Genomic DNA, 23,318 nt, shown 5'->3' with positions numbered 1-23,318 from the left:
GAAGCCCGCCAGGACAGCGTGGGGGGAAGGTTTGCCTGGCCAACCACTGGCAGGAGGCCTGGCTGCCCCGGGCAGCATGTCCTGTCTGACCTCATACTCCTGAGGTGACGGTGACGGCAGCGTGGAGGCAGCTATGGGGTGACTTCACCGGAACCGCCCTGTGGGTTCTCAGGGACGTCACTGCCCTTTTCCCAGCCCCAGGGCCGGGCCGGGCCGCCCAGACAACACTGGCAATTAGACTGGCCTCACCCTGCCCCTGACAGCCAGTGGGCCACCTCCCGTACCACCCCCGCCCTCAGCCACTGAGTTCAACAGGAGAGCCTGGCACAGGCTGTGGCCCTAGAAGGGACTGACCCAACCTTGAGCAACCCAAAGGGCCTCAGTGCTGCTCAGACTCCCAGGGCGAGGCCTCCTGGGCTGGTCAGAGGCCTGGGGGTTCCCTGTTCATAGGTTCCTAAGCTAGCCTGAGACTTGGAGTATTCCCTGCTCACAGGGTCTTAGGCTGATTAGAGGCTTGAGGGTCCTGGTCATGGGTCCTGGGCTGCTCAGAGGCCTGGGGGGTCCCTGCTCATGAGGTCCTGGGCTGCTCAGAGGCCTGGAGTTTCCCTGCTCCTAGGGTCCTAAACTGGCCTGAGGCTTGGGGGTGTTCCCTGCTCACAGGGCCCTGGGCTGGTTAGAGGCTGGGGGGTCCCTGCTCATGGGGTCCTGGACTGGTCAGAGGCCCGGGGGGGTCCCTTCTCACAGGATCCTAGGCTGGTTAAAGGCCGGCGGTTGTGGGGGGTTGGCTGTTCACAGGTCCTAGGCTGTGCTCCCTGTACCTGGGCATCCTGAGACCTTGGTCACCCCAGGGCCTCTGCCCTCATGTCTCCTCCTCTCTGTCTTTTCAGAGGGTTGGAGACTCCCATTGCAGATGGCCAAGGCCTGAAGCTCAGGGAATGCGGGTGCAAGCCTGCTGAAGATGGAAGGAGACAACTGGGACAAAGTGTCCCAAAAAGGCAGGGCCGGGATCACGTCTGAAATGTGATGGGTGGAGGGTACAGGAGGGGCCAGCAGGGCTGCAGGGCCCAGGAGCACCGGCCCACCTCCGCGGGACTCAGAACTGACATGGCCAACTGAGGGACACCTGAGGGCCAGAGCTGGAGCAATCCTGGTAACAAAGCTAAGTGGTACCACATTATAACCCAAAGTACAAAGTAATCATCCCTAAGTCCGTACTGACGTAAATAAACAGCTGAATAAGTTGACTATGGGAGGGAAGAGACAAATCTCCCGTGCAGAGGAATTCCAAGTGATTTCTGAGGATATTCCACCACCCAAGAGCAGGAGCAGAACACCCCACCCCTAAGTGTGGGGTCCTGGTGGGGATCTTGGGACAGGAGAAGGACACTAGGGGGAAATTAAGAAAATCTGAATAGAGGCTGGACATCAGTTAACAATAATATGTCAATACTGGTTCATTAATTGTAACAAAACTGTCACACTATCGTAAGATGTTAATATTGGGGAAACCAGGTGTGGGTATATGGGGATGCTGTATTATCTTCAGAACTTCTCTGTAAACCTAAAATAAAGTTTATTTTTAAAAGATGATTCAGAAGCAAATACAGTGTAGCAAAGGCTGAGATTTGCCGCAGCTGGGTGGCGGGGGCTTGGGGGTGAGGACCCACATTTATGACAGCCTTGGTCAGGAGGGCCCTATGGCTGCCTGGAGGCCGAGAGCTTCAGGCCTGGCGGTGGCTGGAGGAAGCACCTGCTGGGGCCCCACCCCGGCTCCCACCTGGGCCCCACCCTCTGCTCCATCCACTCCCAGAAGCTCCTCCCTGGAACCACGAACGTCCCCTGCTCACATGTACCCCTCTGCCCTGTCCCCACCTGAGGGGGAGACAGACCCTGGGCCTGGGCCTGTGTCCCCAGTGACACCCTGAGTTGGGGGTCACAGGGACTTAGGCTTCCAGTCTGGAGTTCTGAGTGAGGCCCGGGGCCTCTCTGGGGTCTCAGCTGCACCCATCCCCCAGCCCCACATGGCCAGCCTAGCCCACAGGAAGCCCAGCTTCTTGGCCAGCCCAGGGAATTCCTTCCAGGCCCCCTCCCAGCCTCTCGGGTTTCCTGTGTGGAAATGGCCTGGACCCTGCCTTGTAAACACAATATCAAGAGAAATCACCCTGCGAGCTTCCTGTTTGCTGGGAGCAGATTTCAGGGCCGGCATCAGCCCAGGTTGCCCAGGCACTGCTGGGGAGGGATGGGACAGCTCTGCCCCCGCTCCTGCCCCAGGAGTGGAGCAGGCAGCAGGGTCTCCACCCCCAGACCCTGGAGGTGGGGGCAGTCACAGAGCAGGGGCCTCCTCAGACTCCCCAGGGACCATGGGGTGGGTCCCTGAGGCCACTTCCAGAGAGCCCAGGCACCATGCACCCCTAGGCACAGTGGGGGTTTGAGGGGGAAACATGTGGGAACAGGCGCTGAGCCATGAACACACACATAGACCGTGACGTGAGCAAAGGAGGAAACTGAGGCTCAGAAACATGCCGAGACCAGCCGCGTCTCCCCACCCCACCCTGCCTTGACTCCAAGAGAATGCAGGTGTCACTGGGAACAACCCTTGCTGGTTATGGAGGCCCATCACCTCGGGCTGCCCAGGCCACCCCCGCCCAGCGAGAGCCCCACGGAGGCTGCTGCTGTGACCTCGCTCCCATTGCCGGGGGAAGATAGGTCAGGCAGCGAGCAGGCCCCGGGCCACCTTCCAGCTGGCTCAGTGGGGCCAGAGCCCAGGACAGAGATGGCAGAGAAGGGACCAGGCAAGGATGAGAGAGGACTGTGCTGTGATTCAGGTCCCAGAATGCACACGCTGTCTGCCAGGCACACTGACATCTGCTGCCACCTTCCCCAGCGTATTGCTACCACTGTCACCACACACACCCCAGCTTCACCTCCCATGGCCATCGCCATAGGTCACTCACTGCCTCTGTGCTCGTGACCACAAGACAAGGGCCCATGCTCACTCTCCAAGCTCCAGCTGCTGCCTCGGCACCTGAAATCACAGGCTGGGGTTGCCGTGCCCCTTTGCCCAGACAGGAAGACTTCTTCATTCCAGGGAGGGGGGCTCTGGCTCCTTCTCCTCCCCAATCCCAGGCGTTGGAGAAGGGAAGCCCCCCATAATCCCCAGCCGGGAGAGTGACCACAGGGGGGCAGCAGGCCTGGCCAAGCACCAGGGAGCCAGACTGTGACCATGGATCTCTCCCTTCACTCTGGGAGCCAGGCAGGGTGGGGCAGCTCCCCGGGGACCCCAAGTAGTTCAGCTCCTGCCCACCTGCCTGCCCCTGCCCAAGCCTCTTCTCAGCCACCCCCTAGGCCCTATGAGCCTGCTGCCCCTGGTCACCCCACCCTGTCCCACCTCCCCATGTAGCCTCCAGTGCCAGGCCTGGGTGGGTAGGGAGGGTAGAGCAGGCCTGGACTCGCAGGGTGAGTCAGGCGGGCACCTCACCCCAGGGTGGGGGATGGGGGGACAGGCTGGCCAGGTGCCAGGCCAGCCTCAGAGGCCATGAGAGACAGCACCTAGGCTCATGCCTGCACCCCCACTCAGCCCAAGCAGGTGCCCTGAGCCTCTGCTCTGGCGGAGGCCCCTGGCCAGGCCCCGGATGGCCACCCTCCCCTCCTCCTAGCCTTCCACACTTAGCAGCCAGCTCCCTGGTGACCCCACTCCTATCCCCAGGCTTTGCTCATCCGGACCCTCCAAGAGAAAGCCCTGCACACTTCAAATCTGCCCCTTCCCCAAGGAGGAAGAACACCTGAGTAGAGGCTTGAGCAACCCCTGCCCTCTTTGGGCCTCAGTATCCCTAAATGTTCAATAAGCAGAATGCACACAGACCCTCTACAGGCGGCATTAGCCTTGGCTTTGGCTTTACTCAAAGAGCTGGGTCCTGGGTGGCTGCAGCTTTCCCATCCATAAAATGGGCGTACTTTGCTCCCAGCTGGGTTCCCAGCCTGTAATAACAGGGCTGAGGGCTTTGATGTTTCAGATGAAAGGCCACCCAAGGCTCCCAGGCTGGCCGCAGGACCGTGGATTCCCCGGCCAGAAAAGCAGGCACGGCCCTCCCCAAGCCCAGCCTGGACTGTGGGAAGTGGCTCCACCTGGCCCGCTCCGAAGCCAGCACCCCCAGCCCAGCATGGCCCACAGAGGCCCCAGCCAGGATGATGGCAGGGGCAGGTGGTGAGGACCCCAGGTGGGTCCCCCCACAAAAGGCAGCCTCTGGGCCCTTCCAGTGACAAGGGATAGGGGAGGGAGCCGGGGTGTTCTCTGCAGAAGGAAGGGACCCACCAGACATTCCCCAAGCACCCACCGCCCACCTGCAGGTGAGACGGCACCATGGATCCAAGCTCCAGGGCAGGCCCCCCAGCCTCCTCGTACCCCTGCCCGGGCCTGGCCCTGTCTGGTCCCTGAGGACTTGGTGCCCAGCCAGTGCCTCTGTGCAGAAGGTCAGAGGTCATAGCACAGGGTTTACAGGACCATGGACCAGGTGGGTTTCTCAGTTTCTCTCCTGAGAGCAGGGTCCTGAGAGAACCTCCCCAACCTGCCCCAAGTTCCACCACACTTTGCCCTGCACGTCCCCCTCCCCATTCCTCCAAATGTAGTGACAGAAGCTGGCTTCGATGGCACTTGGCTGGTTAAAAATAACCTCGTCCTTCCCAGAAGTCTGGATTCCAGCTGGGAGCCAAATCTGGCCTCAAAATAGAAAAGGAGAGCCTGAGGGTGGAGCGGGGAGTCAGGGGCCGCACTGCCTCCCCAGTTGTGTGACCCCGCTCCCAGGGGCTGGAGCCCCAAGTGCCATCTGCAGCGTGGGGTGGGGGCCTGGGTGTGGATGGCTCTGTGGCCTGACCCACAGGGCCACACCACACAAGGGACCAGGTCTGTCTGGGGAGAACAGTGAGGGTCCAGGCGGGAGGTGCTCTGCATACCACCAGGTGCTGCCGTCTCAGGCCTGCTGTCACATGCTCACCCACTCACTCCTGCAACAAGTGCCCCCACCCCAGAGGCCTCATGGAGGGGCCAGCCCTGCACCCATCGGGGCTGCAATGATGACTCAGACCCAATACCCCCCGGGCCCCGTCGAGGCTGGGAGATAGACAGAGACCACACAAGGCGCACATGCCACCTAGGAGGAGCCCCCATGCCCCCACTTGCAGCCGTGGAGGGGAGTCTCAGACATAGGGGCCGCTGGAAGGGGCCGAGGTGTGCTGGAGCCCAGATGGCAGGGAGCGGCACTGGGGGGTGCCTGAAGCCAGCCAAAGCATGCAGGGGGGAGAGTGCCCATGTGCAGCCTTCCAAGACCTGGGGGGGGGGGCAGGGGCACCAGCATGGGGACAGAGGAGCAGGTTTGGGGGGAAGCTAATTTGTTCAGCTGGGGACGCGCTCACTGTGAGAGGCCCACAGGATCCCAGCGCAGACCAGGAGGCAGCCGAAGCCCTGGCCCAAGGTCACCAGGAAGGCACACTGCAGGTCAGGTGAGGTAACAGGCCCAGTGAGCTCCAAGGGGCGAGTCTGCCCTGAAGGATCCGTGGGGTTCTGGATCACCAGAGAGCCAGAGTACTGAGGTCAAAACAGAGCCAGGGCCTACTCCTCCAGGTACAAGCCAAGATCCAAGCCCCCAGGGGAGGGGCTGGCAGTGCTAGGTGTGGGGCTCCTGCTGGCTCTGGGGGTCCTGAGCCTTGATGTGCCTACAGGTGTTTGTCTGCTCGTGTGTCTCCCAGAAAGGCAGGCAGATAGTAAAGGCAGGAGCCCAAATCTCTCCAGAGGGGTGACTGTCACCCTTGCCCTGATTTCCCCAGATGACATGACCAAGTAGGGAGGGTACCAGAAGCCCACCAGCAAAGGCTATTTCCTGCCAGCCTAGCCCCTCACCTGGCTCCCTGCCTGGGGACCCCAAGATCTGGGCAGAGGCAAGAGGTGTCTTGGGGGACTCAGAGAGGAATGGTTCCCTCGCCTGCATGGTGGTCCTGCAGGGGCTGTGGGCAGAGGTGAGTCCCTGGCACAGCTCCCTGAAGACCTTAGATCCCACAGATGCATTCCTCCAGTGCCCACTGCCCCCCTACTCCAGGGAACTGCAGAGGGCAGCACCCCTGGGTGGTGAGGGGTCCGGGGCCGCCCAGAGAACTTGGGAGCCACGTGAGCAATCAACGCATGTTTTATTCACAAATAAAAGTTGCAGCAAGACATTATCTACATGTTTGTACAAAGGCTCGGACACCCTACAAAATGCACAATGGTCAGAAAACATGAACCTGTCATGCAGGGGACGTCACGTACGCCGGCAGGCTCACCCCTCATCGGCATTTGGCAAGAAGCGCCTCCCAAGGGCCCCCCACCCTGTCCAGGGTGCCCCTCCCCCAAAAGAGCTGGAGAGAGCCTGGCCTGAGGGACACCTTCTGTAGAAAATCATAAAAACATAGATCATTTGTCTCCAAATTCCTACTGCAAATTCTGCATTTATAGGCAAAATGATAGAAAAATATGAACCTAACAGAACCTTTACAAAACCCTATCCCCACATCTTTGTTGACGTTGGTGATGGTTTGTTTTGTTTTTTGCTTGTGGTTTTGGTAAGAATTCCTGCCGTGGAAGAAGGCATCATGTGCCCGTGGCTCAGGCCTTGCTCACTGCCTGTGGGGTCCTCGGGACAGAGCAGGTCCTCCGGGAAGGGAGGGGACTCGAGGTCGGCCATCCCCACCCAGAAGACCTGGCTGGCACAGATCTGTGCTGCGAACTACACACAGACCGCAGGCTCTGCCGAGAGGAAACCCTGCAAAAGAAAAATCACCCTGAACCCTAAGGACGAGCCCCGTGAGCACAGGTCTGTCCTGCTACACAAAACTGCTCGGCTGTACAGAAGGCGAGATTGGATACAAACAACGGGCTCTGGCCCGGGCCAGACGGTCGCAGCCGCCTCCCGAGCCTCGGCCCGAGCACTGCTGGTGTCTTGAGTCCCTAGCACCAAACGCAAAAAGGAGAAAAGTCCAAGTCAAGGATAAAGGCACTTGCTGTCTGGGTGGCGACAGTCTTCCAGTCTCCCCTGCACCCTCGCCCGCCCGCCGTGTGGCCGGCCCCCTCCCCCACGCCCGCCTGCTCTGAGACCCCCGTCCTGCACAGAACCCCTCTGCGTCTTCCTCCTCCAACCCCCTCCACATCCTCGATCCATCCCACGTCCCGTCCTCATGCCCCCTGCGCTACCCCTCCCCTATATCTGGAGCCCGGCCTCAGACGTCCACCTCCTGTGGCCCCGAGATGGTGGTGGTGGTGGTGACACTGATGTCAAAGCAGGTGACCATCATGACGTGGGCCTTGCACAGGTTCACGCACTGCTCCAGAGCGGCCGTGGCTCGCTCCAGCGCTGCCAGGTACTCGGCGGACTCGGGCTCCAGTTCCGGGTCCACCTCAACTGGGGAGGGAGGGACAGCAGACACGGGGGTCAGGCCCCGGGCAGGGACAGCAGCCTGGCTCTCCGAAGGCCCCAGAAAAGGCATCTCGGTCCGGCTGACTCTCCCCTCCCAGCTCCCTCGAGGCAGAGGGTCCCGCCACGTGTTACACAGCACACCAGGGGCTCAGTGGGGCGGCTGGCTTGCAGGCGGGGAGAGCAGGGCAGCGGTGGGGCGGGGTGGCACTCACACTGCTCCAGCCAGCGGCCGGGCTCCACCATCAGCCGGCCCTGGGTCTCAGCCAGCTCCTCGCACAGGCGGTCATGCCTGGCCTGCACCTCCCGCAGCCGCTGCTGCCTGCGCTCTGCCAGCCGCAGCTTCGCACTCACGCACACCGGGCCCTGGGCAGCAGAAGATGGGCAGGGTGGGCTCAGGCGTGGAGGACATGGGCACCCATGGGGTGGGCCATGACCCTCTCTCCAGGAACCCCCAGAACCCCGGCCTTGGTCATGTGACCCCCCACCCCCTGCCGGGCCTGGGCGGGCACACAGTGGGCCCTCCAAGGTGGGCAGGGGTAGGACTCAGAGGTGGGCCCACACCGGGTGCTCCTGGGGCAGCACACAGTGCCTGTCAGGGGGCCGGGCCCAGGGAAGAGTGGAAATATGGCTCTGGGACCCCCCCACTGGGTAGAATGCCAGGGGACAGCAGCAGTGGCCTCAGGACCTCCTCTAGCCACCCATCCTCTGCCCAAGGGGTGCAATGGGGAACAACAGAGGCTTGGGGCTGGGCAGGGCTGGTTCCTACCTTCTCCACATCCTGGGAGGGCTGTGGACAGAGGAAAAGTGAGGTCGGGGGGGTTGCCCACTGCACCCCCATGGGCCTGGAAGCCCCAATCAGATGGCCTATTCTGCCAGCACAGAGCCAAGCCTCCTGCCCCTGGCTCACAGTGTCCAGCCCCAGCCCACTGCAGGCCCTGACCTCAGCCGCACCCTCGCGCAGGGGCGGGCGGTGCCTCTGCAGACGCTGCACGTCGTCGATCTCGTACACCTTGATCTCGAAGGGCTCCTTCAGTGAGCCGGCCAGCGGGGGAGGCAGGTCCACCCACTGCCCGGGGAGGCTGGGCTTGCGGCCCAGGACAGCAGCATCGGGCAGCGGGGCCGGGATCAGCCGCCGCCGCTGCAGACCTGGAACACAGAGCAGGGAGCTGGGAGGAGCCAGGCCAGGGTCCTGACCAGGAGAGCATGTGGGCCCAATCCAGAAGTGCTCAGCTTGGTGCCAGCCAGGACTTTGGCCACCACGCCCCAGTTGGGTCAGGCAGGCCCTGTGAGCAAACAGGCAGGGGGTTCGTCCACTGCCCAGGGGGTGCTGCCTCTCACCCCCCACAACAATCAGACATAGCCACTCCTGCCTCGGAAACAACACCCCTGACCTCCAGGGCTCTCAGTCCCCTAAGGCCATGCCTGCACCAGCCCCTCTGGCCACCTCTCACCTGAAGCCACACCAGCATGGTCAGCCATCCCCCAGAGGGAGCCCTCCGACGCCCTGCTGGCCACGCTGCTCTCTAACTCATTACCCTCCCTGCTCCATTGCCCCAGGACAGGGGGCAGCCCAGACTCTTGAGCCAGGCTGCAGGCCCGCGCTGGCACCTCCTACCCTACCTGGGCCTTCTGCTATCCCACCCTTGCCTTGGCCTCAGTGGCTCTGCCCCCCAGGGCACCCCTGGTGGGGGCTGTCAAACAACTAGGCACCGACCAGGGAGAATACTGGGCCTGGAACCCCAAACCCAAGTCCTCTCCTGGCTCCCCAGTGCCCCAGCAGGACAACCACGCAGGGCTGCCCCTGCCAGCCTGCTCTGCCAGGGATGAGGACCAGCCTCTGGGGTAGTGTAGGGATCAGAGAAGGGCACACACCAGACATACTTATAAACTGCAGAGGGCCACACACATCGACATGCTGAAAAGCCCCAGGCACATTTGTGAACCGTTGAGGGCCGTGTGTGTTGGGGACCTGTGAAGGTTGTGCCCATCTGCCAAGCGTCTCCAACTGTGAAGGGCTGTGCCCACGGCGCCACCACCCACCTGTGGCCCTCTTCTTGGGGGACTTGAGGCTGCGGGAGCGGGCACCCGGAGAGGCGGCCCCACTCTCGCTGGTGGAGTCGGGGGCGGAGGAGGCGCTGCCGGTGGCCTCGCTGTCGCGTATCATGCTCTCGTAGCCACTGCTGCCACCACTATGATAGAACAGAGCGGTGCGACCCATCGCCGGCGGGAGCTCTCCGCTCAGCACGCTACTGTTGTCACTGCCGTGGCCGCTGCTGTAGCGCTGGGGCCGCCGTGGCGCCGTCACCTTGCTGTAGGGCGAGGGCAGGGCTGGGCCCATGGGTGGCCGCTCCTCGCCTACGTTCACACCACTGTCATTGCCACTGTCCGAGTCGGCTGAGCCCCACGAGGGGCCGCCTCTGCCGGGGGCTCCACTGGCCACCAGCTCATTAACGCGGCTGTGGGCAGCCCGGAGTGCCTGCTTGGTGCCCATGATGGTGCCCCGGCCGGCCTTGACCCCAATGCCAGGCCCAGCCCGTGGGGCTGCCCTGGGACCCATCACAGGGCCACCTGGGGTCCTGCCCGCCACAGGAGCCAGCGGCTTCACCGAAGCACCCAGAGCCCGCGACCCGCTGGCTGCAAGACTACGGCCCTTTGCCCCACCAGCTGGGGGCTTGGGGACTCCCACACCCTTGGCCGGGCTTCCCCTACAAGCAGGAGCTGACCCGGGCGTGGGGCTGGCAGGTGGCACACCCAATCTGGGCACAGCCCGGGCCGGCCGCCCAGGAGCCTCCCTGATCTTGCCGCTGCCATGCGCCAGGCCCTCATAGCGCTCCAGAGACGCATGGCCAGCAGGACGGTGTGCAGCCTCCACTTTGCAGGCCCGGGCCTTCAGACTGGATGTGGCCCTAGGAACAGAGTGGTCAGCCCGGCTGCTGGGCCTGGCCTCCCCCTCCCCTCGGAAGACAGCAGCAGCCCCGGCCCGGGTCAGGCCCACGGCCTGGGTAGCGGCCAGGCCTGGGCTGTTCTTGTGCTCCAAGCTGGACTTTCGCACAGGTGGGGCTGGAGGGGCCACCCCACTGGGCCTCAGAAAGAAGCTCCCCTTGGGAGCCACACTGTTCTTGCTGTTCGGGGAGGCCTTCAGGCTGCTGGAGCAGGCTGCTGCCTCAGGCGGGTTGTCTCCACAGGACACAGTGGGAGTGGTCACGCCCAGCGTGGTGGCGCCCCTCCGCAGGGGTGGGATCCGGGCCACAGCCTCTGGTCTGTGGGCCACCCTGGATGCCACCTCACAGCCGTCCACCACCCTCTGTGCACAAGCCGGTATCGCCTGGGCCTCAGGCAGCCGGGGGGAGCCCAGGGTTGGGCTGGGGACCCTGCAGGCAGAGGCCGCCTGGAGCACATCACGTTCCTCTGCCCGCAGCAGCCACGGGTCCTCAAACAGGGCTCTAGCACCCTGCAGACTCTGGCCTGGACAGGCACAGCCTGTGCGACTGGCCGCCGAGGTAGTCCTGGGTTTCCGGGGCAGGCTGGAGTGGATGGTCTGTGCTGGGGCTGTCCCCCGCAGGGCCCCAGCCTGGGGCTGCCTGCCAGGTCGGGTCAGGGCTGCAGCTGGGCTGGGACTGTCAGGTCTGCCCTGCTCTGAGAACCCAAGGCTGCCGTCCTCCAGGGAGCTGTCCAGGGCTGGGGGTCCTGGGGGATCGGGCCCCGCCAGGGAGTCAGGGCTGAAGGGGGGCCGGGACGGGGGGCCACAGCTGTCAGCACTACAGACACTGCCCTCACTGAGCCAGGAGCTGACGGAGGAGCCACCCAGGCCCTCAGGCCCCTGCGAGGTGTAGGCATCAAACTCATCGTTGATGCTGCTGATGATGCTGACGGGCCTTGAGCCCGAGGCCAGCGCCTGCAGGGAGCAATCACTGCTGAAGCTGGCCAGGCTGGTGGGACGCCCGGCGCTGGCAAGCCCACCCAGGGACAGCTCCTCCACCACTGTGAACACCAGCTCGTCCTCGCCGTTTAGCTCCACAGGCTGCTGCAGGGTCACCGTGGTGGTCAGCAGGCCTCGCTCCAGATGGCAGCCATGAGCAGATGGGTGGGGGCAGGTGACATCTGGGAGCAGCGGGGACTGGCCAGCCTGGCCGCTCATGCCCACAGGGGGTGTCCGTACCACGCTGTCGGCGCCCCCTCCCCCAAGCTCCTCTGGGGCTCTGTGAGCTTCTAGCTGCTGAGGAGGTGGAGGAGCCGGGCTAGGCAGCGGCCTCCTGCCTCTGCCCTCTGTGGCCTTGTCCAGGGCAGACAGTTCAGACTGGGTGCTGCCATCCTCTGTCTGGTCACCCCAGGTGCCAGCCTTGGAGGGCTCAGGGACACCCTGGTAGGTGTCTGGGCCAGGGCTGCCCCGAGGAGTGCTGGCAGCCATCGGGGAGCCCATAGCCCTCCTGGAGGACGCAGCCTCTGGCGGCGAGAACTTCCTGCTGCCTCGGGCGGGGCTGGCCTGGGCTCCCTTGGTGGCACCCGGGAGTCCCGAGGAGCCCTCACTGCCATCGATGCACTCCAGCCGCTCCTGCAGCTCTGCAAAGGTGCTGCAGCGGAAGTGGTCAGCGTCACGTGCGCCCTGGGAGGGCCGGCGGCGGCTCAGGGCGGGGATGATGGGCACGAAGTCAGGTGGGCCCTCGTTGTCTGTGAGCTCATGGTCTGACAGCGCCGCCCCGCCAGGCCCCACGTAGATGACCGTGTCGCAGGACTGCTCGCTGCTAGACGAGTAGTCTGGGTCGCCGGACAGGCCGGGAGCTGGGCCGTCGGGGTCCAGGGCCACAGTGCGCGGGTGGAAGGGTCGCAGATGCGGGCTACGGCGGGCCCGGCCCTCCTCGCAGGAGCTCTCCCCGCCGGAGGAGCTGGACGCGTACTGGGGGGCGGCAGGGCAGGCCCACGTGAGCGGCCGCACCTCCCCTGCACCGGTCCTACTCCCACTGCACCTCCTGTTTCCCTGGACCCTCCCCAACAGCTTAACGCTGTGGTCCCTGTGCTGAAAAACAATGGCGACATCCGCCCACCAAGTCCTGCCAAATTCTGGGAACTAAAAGTCTTAGGCAAAGAACACAGACGACTCTTCTTAGAGACTTAGGACGGAAGACAGCATTAGCCACATCACAGGGAAGGAAAGAGACACTCAGAAAGACGTGAAAACACGTGCCCGGGGCTGTCTCACTCCAGCACACCCCAAACGCCACCCTCTGGACCCAGTGAGGGGTGCCCAGGAAGTCCCCTGCTGAGTCGGTGTGGCTCTCCCAAGCACCCCATGGCTGGCTGGAGGAGGGACCAGGTGACCACAAGCCCCACTGCAAGCAGTTCCGATTCTGCCTTGGGCTCAGCCACCCACTCCTTCGAGGCAGGGCCACGTGGGTGCAGCCCCGTGATCCCAGGATGCCCAGGACATCCGCCCGCTGCCCCCTCCCCCCACCATGCCCAGCAAGGGCCTGCAGAGGACTCAGGAGCCTGGGGACCCTCAGGATGGGAATGGCGGGCAAGAGCAGAACCCACCTTGGCCTTCTTCCTGCGCAGGCGGTGGATGCGGGCGGCGAGCTGCACAGTGCTGAGCGTCTCAGCATGGTGGGCTGGAGCATCTGAGACGTGGGCGATCATGGTGGTGCGGCAGCTGCTGGTGGCCAGGGACTCCCGCAGCAGCATGGTGAGCCTGTGGTCCCTGCAGGCCAAGGAAGGGGCTCAGAGGCCAAGGGTCTAAGGAGGGACCACCAGGCTGGGAGGCTGGGCCAGGGGTGGGCAACAGGCTAGAGGCAGGGAGATGGGCTTCTTGCCAGACCAGGGACTGTTCCTGGAGCCCCAGGGTCTGGTCTGGCCCCTGCCTCTGTCCGTGCACCCTGGGCTCCAGAGTCCACCACCAGCCTGACACAGGGGCCAAGGCAGCCCCTGGGCAGTAAGACCCATCAGACGTTGGAGGAGCTAAGGACTGAGGGGTTCAGGGACCCACAGAAGCACTGGACACACCAGACATGAACTTGGCCGGCTCCCTAGTGGCCACCCCGGCCAGTCCCCACCAGGTGCCCACACTCACCTGTAAGGCACGTGCTTGGCTCCATTGACCAGGGCCAAGATCACACTGCCCAGGGCCGATAGGGACAGACACAGGGGTCCCCCTGCGGCCTCCCCGCCTCTGCCAGGTGCCGCCTCGCAGCTGCCCAGGTCAATGAGGTGCAGGCGGCTGCGGCCTCCGGACACTGAAATGGCAGGGCCGGGCATGAGGGCAGGGGAGGGTACAGCCAGGGCACCGCCCCCACCCCGTGGGCCGGTGGCGCAGCACCTACTTCCTCCCTTGCCACACTTCTCCATGCGGTACTGGTAGACGTGCAGCGTGAAGAGCATGTGCGAGCTGCGCCTCGCGTCCTCACTGCAGCCCACACGGCCGGTGCTGCGGGCAGCCAGGGCCGCGTCCAGGTAGAAGGCTGCTTTCTCCGCTGTGGGCGCGCGCAGCTCGCTCTGGTTCTGGAGCTGCGGGGCAGGCACGGGTGACGTTAGGGACTCAGGGCCAGTGCGGCCCCCACACCCTCTGCCCTCTGCCCCCTGGGGGTGGGGAGATGGTGGTGTTGACACACCTGCGTCCCACACGCGGGGTCCTCCCGCAGGTACACGCCCGGGGACTGCGCATCCTGGAGGCTGCCAGAAGCCACCTCAGCCAGCAGGTCTCGCAGGTTCTGGTCCCGGCCACACACCTCCACGGCCGAGACACGGACGGAGAAGCGGGTGCCCATCCTCTCCTTGCGCTCATCGATAAGCCTGAAGAGCCAGGAGATGGCGCAGGGCACAACGCCCAGGCTCTGGGGCGAGCTGTCCTTCCCAATCATGGTGTATGATTTGCCTGAGGGCCACGCAGTCGGTCAGGGCCCACCCCACACCCCACAAGACAAGCCCTCAGAGCTGAGCCAGACCCAGGAACCGACTCTCCAGCCCTGCCCAGAGTCGTCAGGGCCAACTTGGGGCCACTGAGACCTCAGGGACCTCCTCTGATGCATTCCAGGGCCTCTGCCTTCTAGCTCTGCAGGGCTTTGGCTTCCTTCCCATGAGCCCCTCACCCCACTGCCCAACCTTTGCCCATACAGAGAAGCATCTTCCTCCCTGACCCAGAGCCAGGCCCAGCGACTGCAGCAACGATAATAGTGGTGGGCTGGTGGGCGGTGAACAGAATTCATCTGGGGGGGGCTTACCAAGGCTCATGTGGCCGAAGGAGAAAATGCAGCCATCAGCCCCACTGACCACAGACTGGAGCACATCAGCCACGGCCCCTGAGCAGACTTCAGCCTGGGGGAGGGGCACAGAGAATCAGGCAGGTGCCAGGGCCAAGGCCTGGCAGTCAGCCCACAGGGTGTCTGCACTGGCACACACAGGACATCAAAGACAGCTCTCCCACGTGCATGCAGAAAGCACGAACACGCAAGAACAGGACACAGAATGCATGCAGCACACACAGGATGCACTGGCCAGACACATGCACATACATGCATATTCCATAAAACACAGAAGTCCCACTGCCAATGTGGGCCCCGCCCAGGACAGACCACGATGCGCTCAGAGACACACATGTGGTCACACGGCATATAGTGCATATGAGGGATCAGCGGGTGTCCCGACATCCAGCGTAAAACACAGAAAGCTGCCAAGGAGGATGAGCTCCAAAAAACCAGTGAGTATTTCCCTGGGGACTCGGTCAGTAGAACCGGGACAGGAACTGAGTGGAGACCCCACAAGGGCACTGACCAGAAAGGCCGATGAGGTGGACTCAGCAGGCGCTGGGCCAGCCGGGCCCCATTCTCTGCTCCTCTCCCCTCACTCCACACAGAGAATGACCCCATCATCCTGAGCCAGCGGTGCAGCCCCCCAGGTCCCCAGGAGGTCCACCTAAGGCAGTACCTGCTCAGAGTCCTGGGGGAAGACGGCGTCGAAGGCGAACATCTTAGGGACTGTAGCGGTGGCAGCGCGCCGGAGGCCTGTGCTGCCTGGAGGCCCGGCAGCCGGATCGTACAGGGTCACCTGCTTCTTCCGAGGGTCCACCTTCAGGAAGGACGTGGACTCGGCCGAGCGTTGGGCCCCCTGAGCCGGCCAGATCCGCAGCATGACCTTCACCTGGGGAGGAGGGCGGGTGCAGGCGTCTGAGCAGCCGCCCACCGCCCAGCTGGCCGCTAATGACAGGGCAGGAGGGGCCCCGCGCGAGTCCAGACAGCGGCCCGGGCCTCGGCACGGGCATCCCACACCGCAGGAATGTGCTGCCCGCGCCCCCGCTCCGGGCCCGAGCGGATCTCGCATGAAGTCAGCGGGGCAGGGAGAAAGTGAAGCCCAGGGAGAGGCGAGGCGGGCAGGGTGCGCAGCCATCAGCCCAGAATGGGGAGGTGGGGCACAGAGCCGGACACAGGGAACTGGGGGCAGCAGGCTCTAGAGGCCTCCGTGAGCGGAGGGACGCTCAGGTCCCCCAAAGCAGTTCACTCCAGGCTAAGACAGGAGGGAGGTGCACAGCTCCTGGGAGCCCCTCCCCCCAGCACCCAGCAGCCCCAGGCCAAAGTCCTTCAGAGCCCTGCAGTGTCCTCCCCAGGGAGGTGGCGGGAGGTCTGTGGGACTGAGGGTGCACCAGTGCACCCAGGTGGAGGGCCTGAGGTCCGGTGATGCCCCACGGGAGGACACAGAGCCAGCTCCGGAAGCCAAACTCAAAATCCCATGAATGAGCAGAACTCGGGTCAACAGAAAGCCAGAGGAAATCCCATTAGAATGACAACCTGGGAAGGGAAATAAAATGAGAGCCCACTGGAGAAAAGATGTGAATGCTGAAATCCTCTGGCCTCTCCAGCCCTCGGTGGGGGCTGGGGAGACTGAGGGTGGGGCTGAGATGGGGGGAGCAGGGGACAGAGGAGTGGGCGGGACAAGGGTGGGCCTGGGCACAAAACAGGCCGCAAAAACATGCCCCCATGCATGCGCCGGCCTCTGGGAGAACCCGAACCAGCAGCCCCCGCACCCTCCGAGGAAACAGCCAGCTCAGCCCAGAGCAAGCGACACTGAAGACACCCCCAAACCTGGGCAGAGAACGGACACCCCAGACAGGAGCATCTCTGCAGCACCCCAGGGGGCTTGGGCGGGATCTGACTCACAGGCGCTATTGACACATGAGCCCCCTGAATTAGGGGCTCTGTTTTCTGTTGGACACACCGTCCACTCTCTGATGAAATCTCTGATTTCTCCACCACAGTGAAAATCAAATTACCCGAGACTCATTTCAGAGCCAATATTTTTCATGGATTTAATGGTAAGTGACAGATACACAACGCCCGCAAAATTGGTTCACCCTGGGCAGTTCACCCAGGCGCCATCTCCTCGCCTCTGGCACGTGGCAGACGGGTCCCCAAGCCGCCGTGTGGCCCGGAGCGCCCGTCCTGGGGGAGCGCGTGCAGAAACACTTCCCTATCGCCCCTCTCAGAACCTGGGCTGCATTAGGCGAGAATCGATTCTTTTAGTCCCTGACGACATGAACAAAACTATTTCATTTCCAAGCGCCGCTGCAAAGCAGACGAAAATGTGCACTTTCCGGTAATTTTTGGCAATTCTTTTCCAGCGTGAACTCCTCGCCACTTCAGGAGCCAAATGAGTTCTGCAGATTTGAGAGAATTCCTAGCGGGAAGGAGCGGCCTGGGGAAGCCGACAATTCGGCTCTCGCTGTGTGATGGCCGCCCTCTCAAGCAGCGACATTAATCCCTGTGTCCAGACGCACAGCCAGGCAGGGAGGGCGGTCACCACCTCCCCGGGGAGCAGACAGAGCAGGCCAGAGTGGGGGCATCAGCCGTCCAGCCTGCCCCGTACTGCCCCGTCCCATTGTCTGCTGAGAGAACCCTGTCATTACTGCAGGGAAATGACAGGGTCTCTGCCGAAGACAAGCACACCAAGACTCTCCCCCGAACGTTCAGATACTACAAAGCCCCGCTGAATAGCTGCCGGGTATGGGAAAAACACATTTTACATAAAAAAGGGCTTCCAGCTCCCAAGAGGTGGCCCAGGCGGACGAGGGGGAGGGGCGCACCACTCGGCACCCAGCGAGAAAGGGATGTCTTTTTTAATACCACAATATGATGAATTATCTTAAGTAGCACATTAATGTCAGAAATTGCATGTAATCTAACTTCTTTTCTGCGACGATATTAAACGTCTTTCAGGCGGCATTTCTGACTATGTGACATTAGTGCTAATAACGTACAGGGCGCCCGGGAGGGGGTGGGGGTAGCAGGCAGTGGCCAAGGGCTCCTTGTCTCTAGGGAAGTGCTGGGCGGTCCTGGCACGGGGCGAGGGTGTGTCTGCCACAGAGAGAAGAGAGGAGCCTCCCCCCGACCCAAAATGGTGGAGCCTGCTGGCCCCGAAGTAACACGGCCCCAGGAAGAACCAGGGCAGTTCCGACCTCACAAAGGAGCCGCTCGCCCTCTCCTCGGCCCCCGCCCCACCCTGTCTGCTGATGCCCTGTCGGGGGCGGGAGTGGGGTCGGGCGTGGGACTGAGCGTGGAGAGGAGACAGTGCAGGTACTGGGGGCAGCAGACTTTGTCTTCCCTTTGTCCCCCAGCGTTTCCGGGCATGGGGATAGGCAGGGCCACTGTCACCCCAGCAGACATCCCAAGACAGGCAGGTGCTGGGGCTAGTCTCTCAACCTTGCCAGGCAGCAGCAGGGCTGGGGAGACAGGACAGGAATCGGCCGCTCCAGGACACAGACCTACTCTGACTTGGAGTCGCTGATGCACAGAATGTCCATGTCAGGAGGACCCAAAGACAGCCAACCAACACCCCCACCCACCGCAGGAGTCGTGACCAGGGACCGAGAGCGGAAGGCGACTTGTTCAGATCTACACACTAGTGGGGCAGGCTGGGACAGGGACCCGGAGTCAGGAAGTTCACAAAAGAAACCCCACACTCCCCAGGGCCTGGTCATACCCTCTGGATGTGCCAGCCAACCGCCCAGACAGCTATGACCACAAGGCTGGTAAGAGCTGTAGAGTCCACCCCCATCTGCCCCCACCCCACCCTACAAGCCAACCAGGGCCCCCTGTCCCCTTCAACAGCCACTCCTGGAATCGACCCTCCCTAGGGACGCACTGCTGCCCTGGACCAGCAGCTACCACCAGGTCAGGCCATGAGGAAGCCACTGGCACGGCTGCTCCAGGGGAAGGAGCTGGTGGGGGTTGGGGGGCTTCAAGCCACTGAAATAAGTGCTGTGGGGTGGGGCCCAGGGGAGCAGGAGCCAATGGCCTGTGCCTGTGGGGCCCCTTCCTCTGCAGGGCTGGAGGCACTGGGCAGTGCCTGGCTGACCACCCGGCCAGGGTGCGCTGGGCGGGGGGAAGTCACCTCAGCCCCACTGCACTCAGGAACCCAGGAGAGGCCAGCCACAGAGCAGGCAGAGGGTCAGAGAACAGCACCCAGAGTGCATACTCAGGGTGTGGTCCAATCATCACCCCCACAGCCGTGTGGCAGTGGTTCCATCCCTTCAGCCAGCACAGAGGGCCACCTGTCCCCACCCGAGCTGGCGGTGCAGCTATTTCTCAGAGCCTCACAGAGGGTGCAGCTGCAACCCACAGAGTTCCAGGGGAGCCAGGGGCCAAAGATGGCCTGTCCAGTCACCCAGCAGGCCTCAGTTTCCCCACCTGAAACAAGGCAGGTGAATCAGCCCACCCCATATCCTGCTTTTCCCATGGTGGGCTATGATGAGATCTACCTAGACACAGTGACTCTGGAGAGCTGAGCGGTCCCACCCCTGCCCCTCCCCACCTCAGGGCAGCGTCCCAGTGGAGACCAGGAAAGGTGGTTACCTGGATCAGACCCCACCATAGTCTCAGGAAAGTCCATGAGCTGTCTGTCCCGTCCCACATGGAGACACACGGCCCCCAGGACTCCCACCCATTCCCCGCAGCCCCAACCCAGCAGTCTCCCAGGTTCCCTGCCAGGAAATGCTCTGGTGGGCTTCAGTCTCCCCATCTGTGCCCTGCTGACCATCACGACCAACCTGGGAGAAGGAAGTGGGAGCCCTTCCATCTCCCGCACCCCCTCCACATACCTTCTCAGACACCGCTGGCCTCCCCCACCCCAGGGCCACCCTGATCTCGAGACTGGGTCTACCTTTCCAATGCTGCCGGGGTTGTCCTTGGCCTTGGAGGCGGCCCTGAGCAGGCAGGGGGGCGCTGGGGGTGGCCACAGCTGCAGGACCCCGCTGAAGTCAGTGGGGTAGGTGGAGGTTCCCCGGTTGGCAGGGGCCGGCGGTGGGCAGGGCTTCTTGCGCTTGGAGGCCAGGCTGAGCTTCTGGGCGGCCCTGGAGAGGTGAGGCAGCAGGCACTTAGTGGGTACCAGAAGCTGTCCCTGTCACTGCACCTGCCACACCCCAGCTGTCCTAAGACCCCACAGAGGCCACTGCCAGGAGATGCATCCAGAAATGTGGCTCAGGCTGGGGCCACGACCACATCCCCTCCCTGGTGGCTCTGCCCAGCACACGGGACAGGCCAGGTGACAGATGGTCCAGAGACTGCACACCCCTCTCTGTGCTCCACACTGAACACACCGACTGTCACCATCACCCTTCACCCCCAACCCAGCAGCCACAATTGGGGCAGGACAGAGAGAGCTGTTCGGCCCAACTGCCCAGGCTGTGGTCAGCCCTTCACATGTTGACGCAGTCTCTTTGGGCCTCAGTTTCTCATTTCTGAAATGGGATGATGTGTCCACTGGTGTTCCTTGTGTGTGGCCCTGATGAGCTGATGCATTGTAGATACCCAGCACAGTGCCTGCATACAGCAGGAGCTCAATTAATGCTGCTATCATGATTACCGTGGCCCCCGGTCCCCAGGCTGGAGTCAGTACTCGCCCCTCCCAGTGCACCAAGGCCCCTGGAGCCGTTCTGAGATGCCACCCCTGCCTTACCTGCCTGGCCACCATCGCTCCACTGCCTGAGGCTCCCTCACCCCTGATAAACAGACCTTCCTCCTGCAACCTCACATCCATGCCCCAGAGCAGGTTGGGAGGACCTGCACCTGCAGCATCCGCAGAGAACTTGCAGAAATGCAGTCTCCTGCAGACCCCACACCCTCTGGAGGTAGGACTGACACCTGGGTTTTAACACATCCTCAAGGGGATTCTGATGCATGTTTGGTATCCACTGGTGTGGACTCCTGGGGGACCCCAACACACTCTCACACACACACACAATACAGGCACACACACAGAGACACACAATACAAGCACACACATACACACATGTGACACAGGCCACCGCACCCCCGGGCCTCTGGTCACACTGACCCTGCTACAGGGGCACGGCCCCACGGTGCTGTTCCTATCCGCTCCCCAGGGTGAGCTTCCCTGTGGCTTCAGCATCCTCCCCATAGGGCCCCCACCGCCCTCCAGCATGGTGACACCAGAGACCCCACAGTGAAGGGTGGGTGCCAGGACAAAATGGTGGCCAAAGACTTGGTGAACGCTGCCCACCAGGCGCCCAGGCCACTCCCATCCCAACCTGACCCCAGCATCATAGCCCTTCTGCAGCCTCAAGCACCCACCCCCCTTCTCCCAAAGGCCCCAGGGCCCGTCCAGTCTATCCTGTCCTCCTCAAAAGGATCCCAGTGTGGAGGGCCTGCACCCGAGGGCAGCAGCCCAGCCTGCGCCAGCCTCCCGCTGCAGCAAGATCTACCACTGGCACTTTGCTTAACTCTTCTCGTCTTTAATAGGAGTTGTCTTTTAAGAGACCCCAGGGATGGCTTTCCTACTAGTGAGGTGTCATCGTGGAAAATAAAAGTAATCTATGACACATGGCAGAGCCATTAATAGAGTCCTGGCAGGCAGTGCCTGTGTGCACCCAGACAGGGTGGGCGGGGGGTGCAAGGGTCCCATGAGCTGATTCCAGGGCTGCCCAGGCAGAGCTCTGACAACTCAAGGCACAGGGACCCCTAGGCCTTAGGAACTTGAGTTTTTTGGCCACAGCTGGTGGCAGCAGTGACATCTGCATCCCAGGGGTCTGGGGCCTTCTGCTCCTAAGACCCTCAGACCTCACAAGGTGGGAGTTGCAAGCATTTACCCGACAGCTTGCCTGAGCAATGTAAACCTCACAACTGCCCTGCAAGGAGGAGTTCCTCATCCCCCGTTAGCCCAAAGATCCCACAGCAAGTCAGGGGCAGAATGGAAGCCAGCATTGTCACCCGGGTGCCGGTGTCCCTCTGCACAGCGAGAAATCGAGATAAGCAGGGAACTCTGGAAGCGCAGGGGCAGAGGCACCCAAACTGCACTGTGACACTCCGTGGGGTCCAGGAGACTCGGGCAGGGGTCTTGGGGCCAGAGATGGTCAGGGCTGCATCCCTCTGTCCGGAGCCAGAGGCAGGAGCAGGCATGCATTTTCTGAGCATCACTGCCCCAGCCTGGGCCTCTCATCCTAGGCCCCCCCATGACCACCACCGTGGGCTGCACGGCAGCTTCCACCAGCTGCCCCGTGGGGGGAAGCCACAGCCTGTCTCAGTGGATGTTAGCATCTGGCAGGCAAGATCCAGACAGGGCAGTCCCAGCCCACCTGCCTGGCACTGCCCCCAGGGCTGGGACCCATCAGGGAGGGCTGCACTGTGGGGGGAGGGAGGCCCTGGGACCCTTGTGAATGACAAGGAGTCACCCTGGACTCATCTCCTCACCTGCAGTGACACCTGTTCCCAAGATTTCAGGAGAGGGCAGCACACAGGGCTGGCCGGCACCAGCCCTTGCTGGAGGGTGTCAGCTCAGCCCTCATGTCAACCAGACCGGTCAGCAGACAGCGTGGCGCGCCGCTCCCCGCGCCGGCTCAACACCCACTGCTCCTCCTGCCCTGCCTTCCCCAGGCCCCTCCCTAGGTTGGGTGGGGTCAGGGTACCAGCCAGCTCCGACGTGAGGCTGTGGGAGGCAGGGCATCCTGCACCCACACCCCAAGCCTCACGAAGGGCCCAGGACCGATGGGTGAGGTGCTGGGGAGGCGGGAGTGAGATCGAGGCTGGAGCCTCAGGTCTGCAGGGCCAGGACCAAGCCAGGGCTTTGCCCCGCCAGCCACACGTGAGGCCACAGACAGCTCTGCCTCTCCAGTGGAGGGAGCTGGGGGTCTTCAGCACAGACCTCAGCCACACCAGAGCCACCTGAACAAAGGCGGGGCCAAGCGTCCTAAGAGGTGCCACCAGCCCTGGGAGTCCAGATGGTGACTGGTGAGGTGTCTCCACCCCACAATCTGACCTAACTCAGGCGCCCTCTCCTTCCCTGGCCCATCAGGCCCCTCAGGGGCTGGGAGCCGACAGGCCCGGCCCCAGCCCGCCCCAGCCCTCCAGGTGCCTGCTTTTACAGGCTGGCCTCACCAGGCATGACTCAAAGGCACGTCACCGCGTTAACGAGGCACCAGGATGGGCACTTTCTCCTTTGATGAAATCCAGGCCCTCGTGAAACTAAGACAAGCTTCCGTCAGCCACGTCAACACCAAATCGGCTGCTGGGCCTCGGCTGGCATGGGCCTTGGGGGTTCTGGGGGCCAGGCCTGCCTCAAGACTCCTTGCATTTCTGAGTAGTGGGGGTGAGAGATGAGGGACAGGGGGTAATGCTGGGCCTCACCAAGGCTAAGAGAAGACCCAGTGCCAGGCTCAGGCCCAGAAGGCCACTGTGTGGTCAGGGAATGGCAGACCCGTGGGGGGACCTACAAGGGGTGTGTGGGCAGGTCTGAGCAGTTTGGCTCTGAAGAGAAGCCTCAGAAAAGCAGGAACTTCACCAGCATCCATAGCCCTCCCCATCCTCAGGGGACCTCTCCTCCAGGAAGCCTGCCCTGATGCCTCGAGCTGGGCCCCCCAGCCCCTGTGCTTCCTGCTACTACAGGAAC

General features: G+C 62.9%; 1 protein-coding gene across 1 annotated transcript in view; it reads right to left on the bottom strand.

Annotated features, from left to right (window-relative positions):
- Positions 1-7,245: 7,245 nt before the first annotated feature.
- The window catches only part of KIF26A (kinesin family member 26A), a 39,506-nt gene continuing 23,433 nt past the window's right edge, over positions 7,246-23,318 (bottom strand). The window contains exons 5-15 of the mRNA XM_008576640.1: positions 19,578-19,767; positions 15,354-15,566; positions 14,651-14,744; positions 14,042-14,304; positions 13,754-13,937; positions 13,504-13,666; positions 12,972-13,134; positions 9,483-12,336; positions 8,383-8,588; positions 7,655-7,805; positions 7,246-7,427 (exon numbers count right to left, since the gene is read on the bottom strand). Of these exons, the coding sequence (XP_008574862.1) occupies positions 7,246-7,427; positions 7,655-7,805; positions 8,383-8,588; positions 9,483-12,336; positions 12,972-13,134; positions 13,504-13,666; positions 13,754-13,937; positions 14,042-14,304; positions 14,651-14,744; positions 15,354-15,566; positions 19,578-19,767 (4,663 nt within the window). The remainder of the gene's footprint in view (positions 7,428-7,654; positions 7,806-8,382; positions 8,589-9,482; positions 12,337-12,971; positions 13,135-13,503; positions 13,667-13,753; positions 13,938-14,041; positions 14,305-14,650; positions 14,745-15,353; positions 15,567-19,577; positions 19,768-23,318) is intronic.

The sequence above is a fragment of the Galeopterus variegatus genome, unplaced genomic scaffold (assembly GCF_000696425.1).
Source record: "Galeopterus variegatus unplaced genomic scaffold, G_variegatus-3.0.2 Scaffold62, whole genome shotgun sequence".
NCBI classification, from domain to species: Eukaryota; Metazoa; Chordata; class Mammalia; order Dermoptera; family Cynocephalidae; genus Galeopterus; species Galeopterus variegatus.
This window is presented reverse-complemented; position numbering and strand designations above follow the sequence as displayed.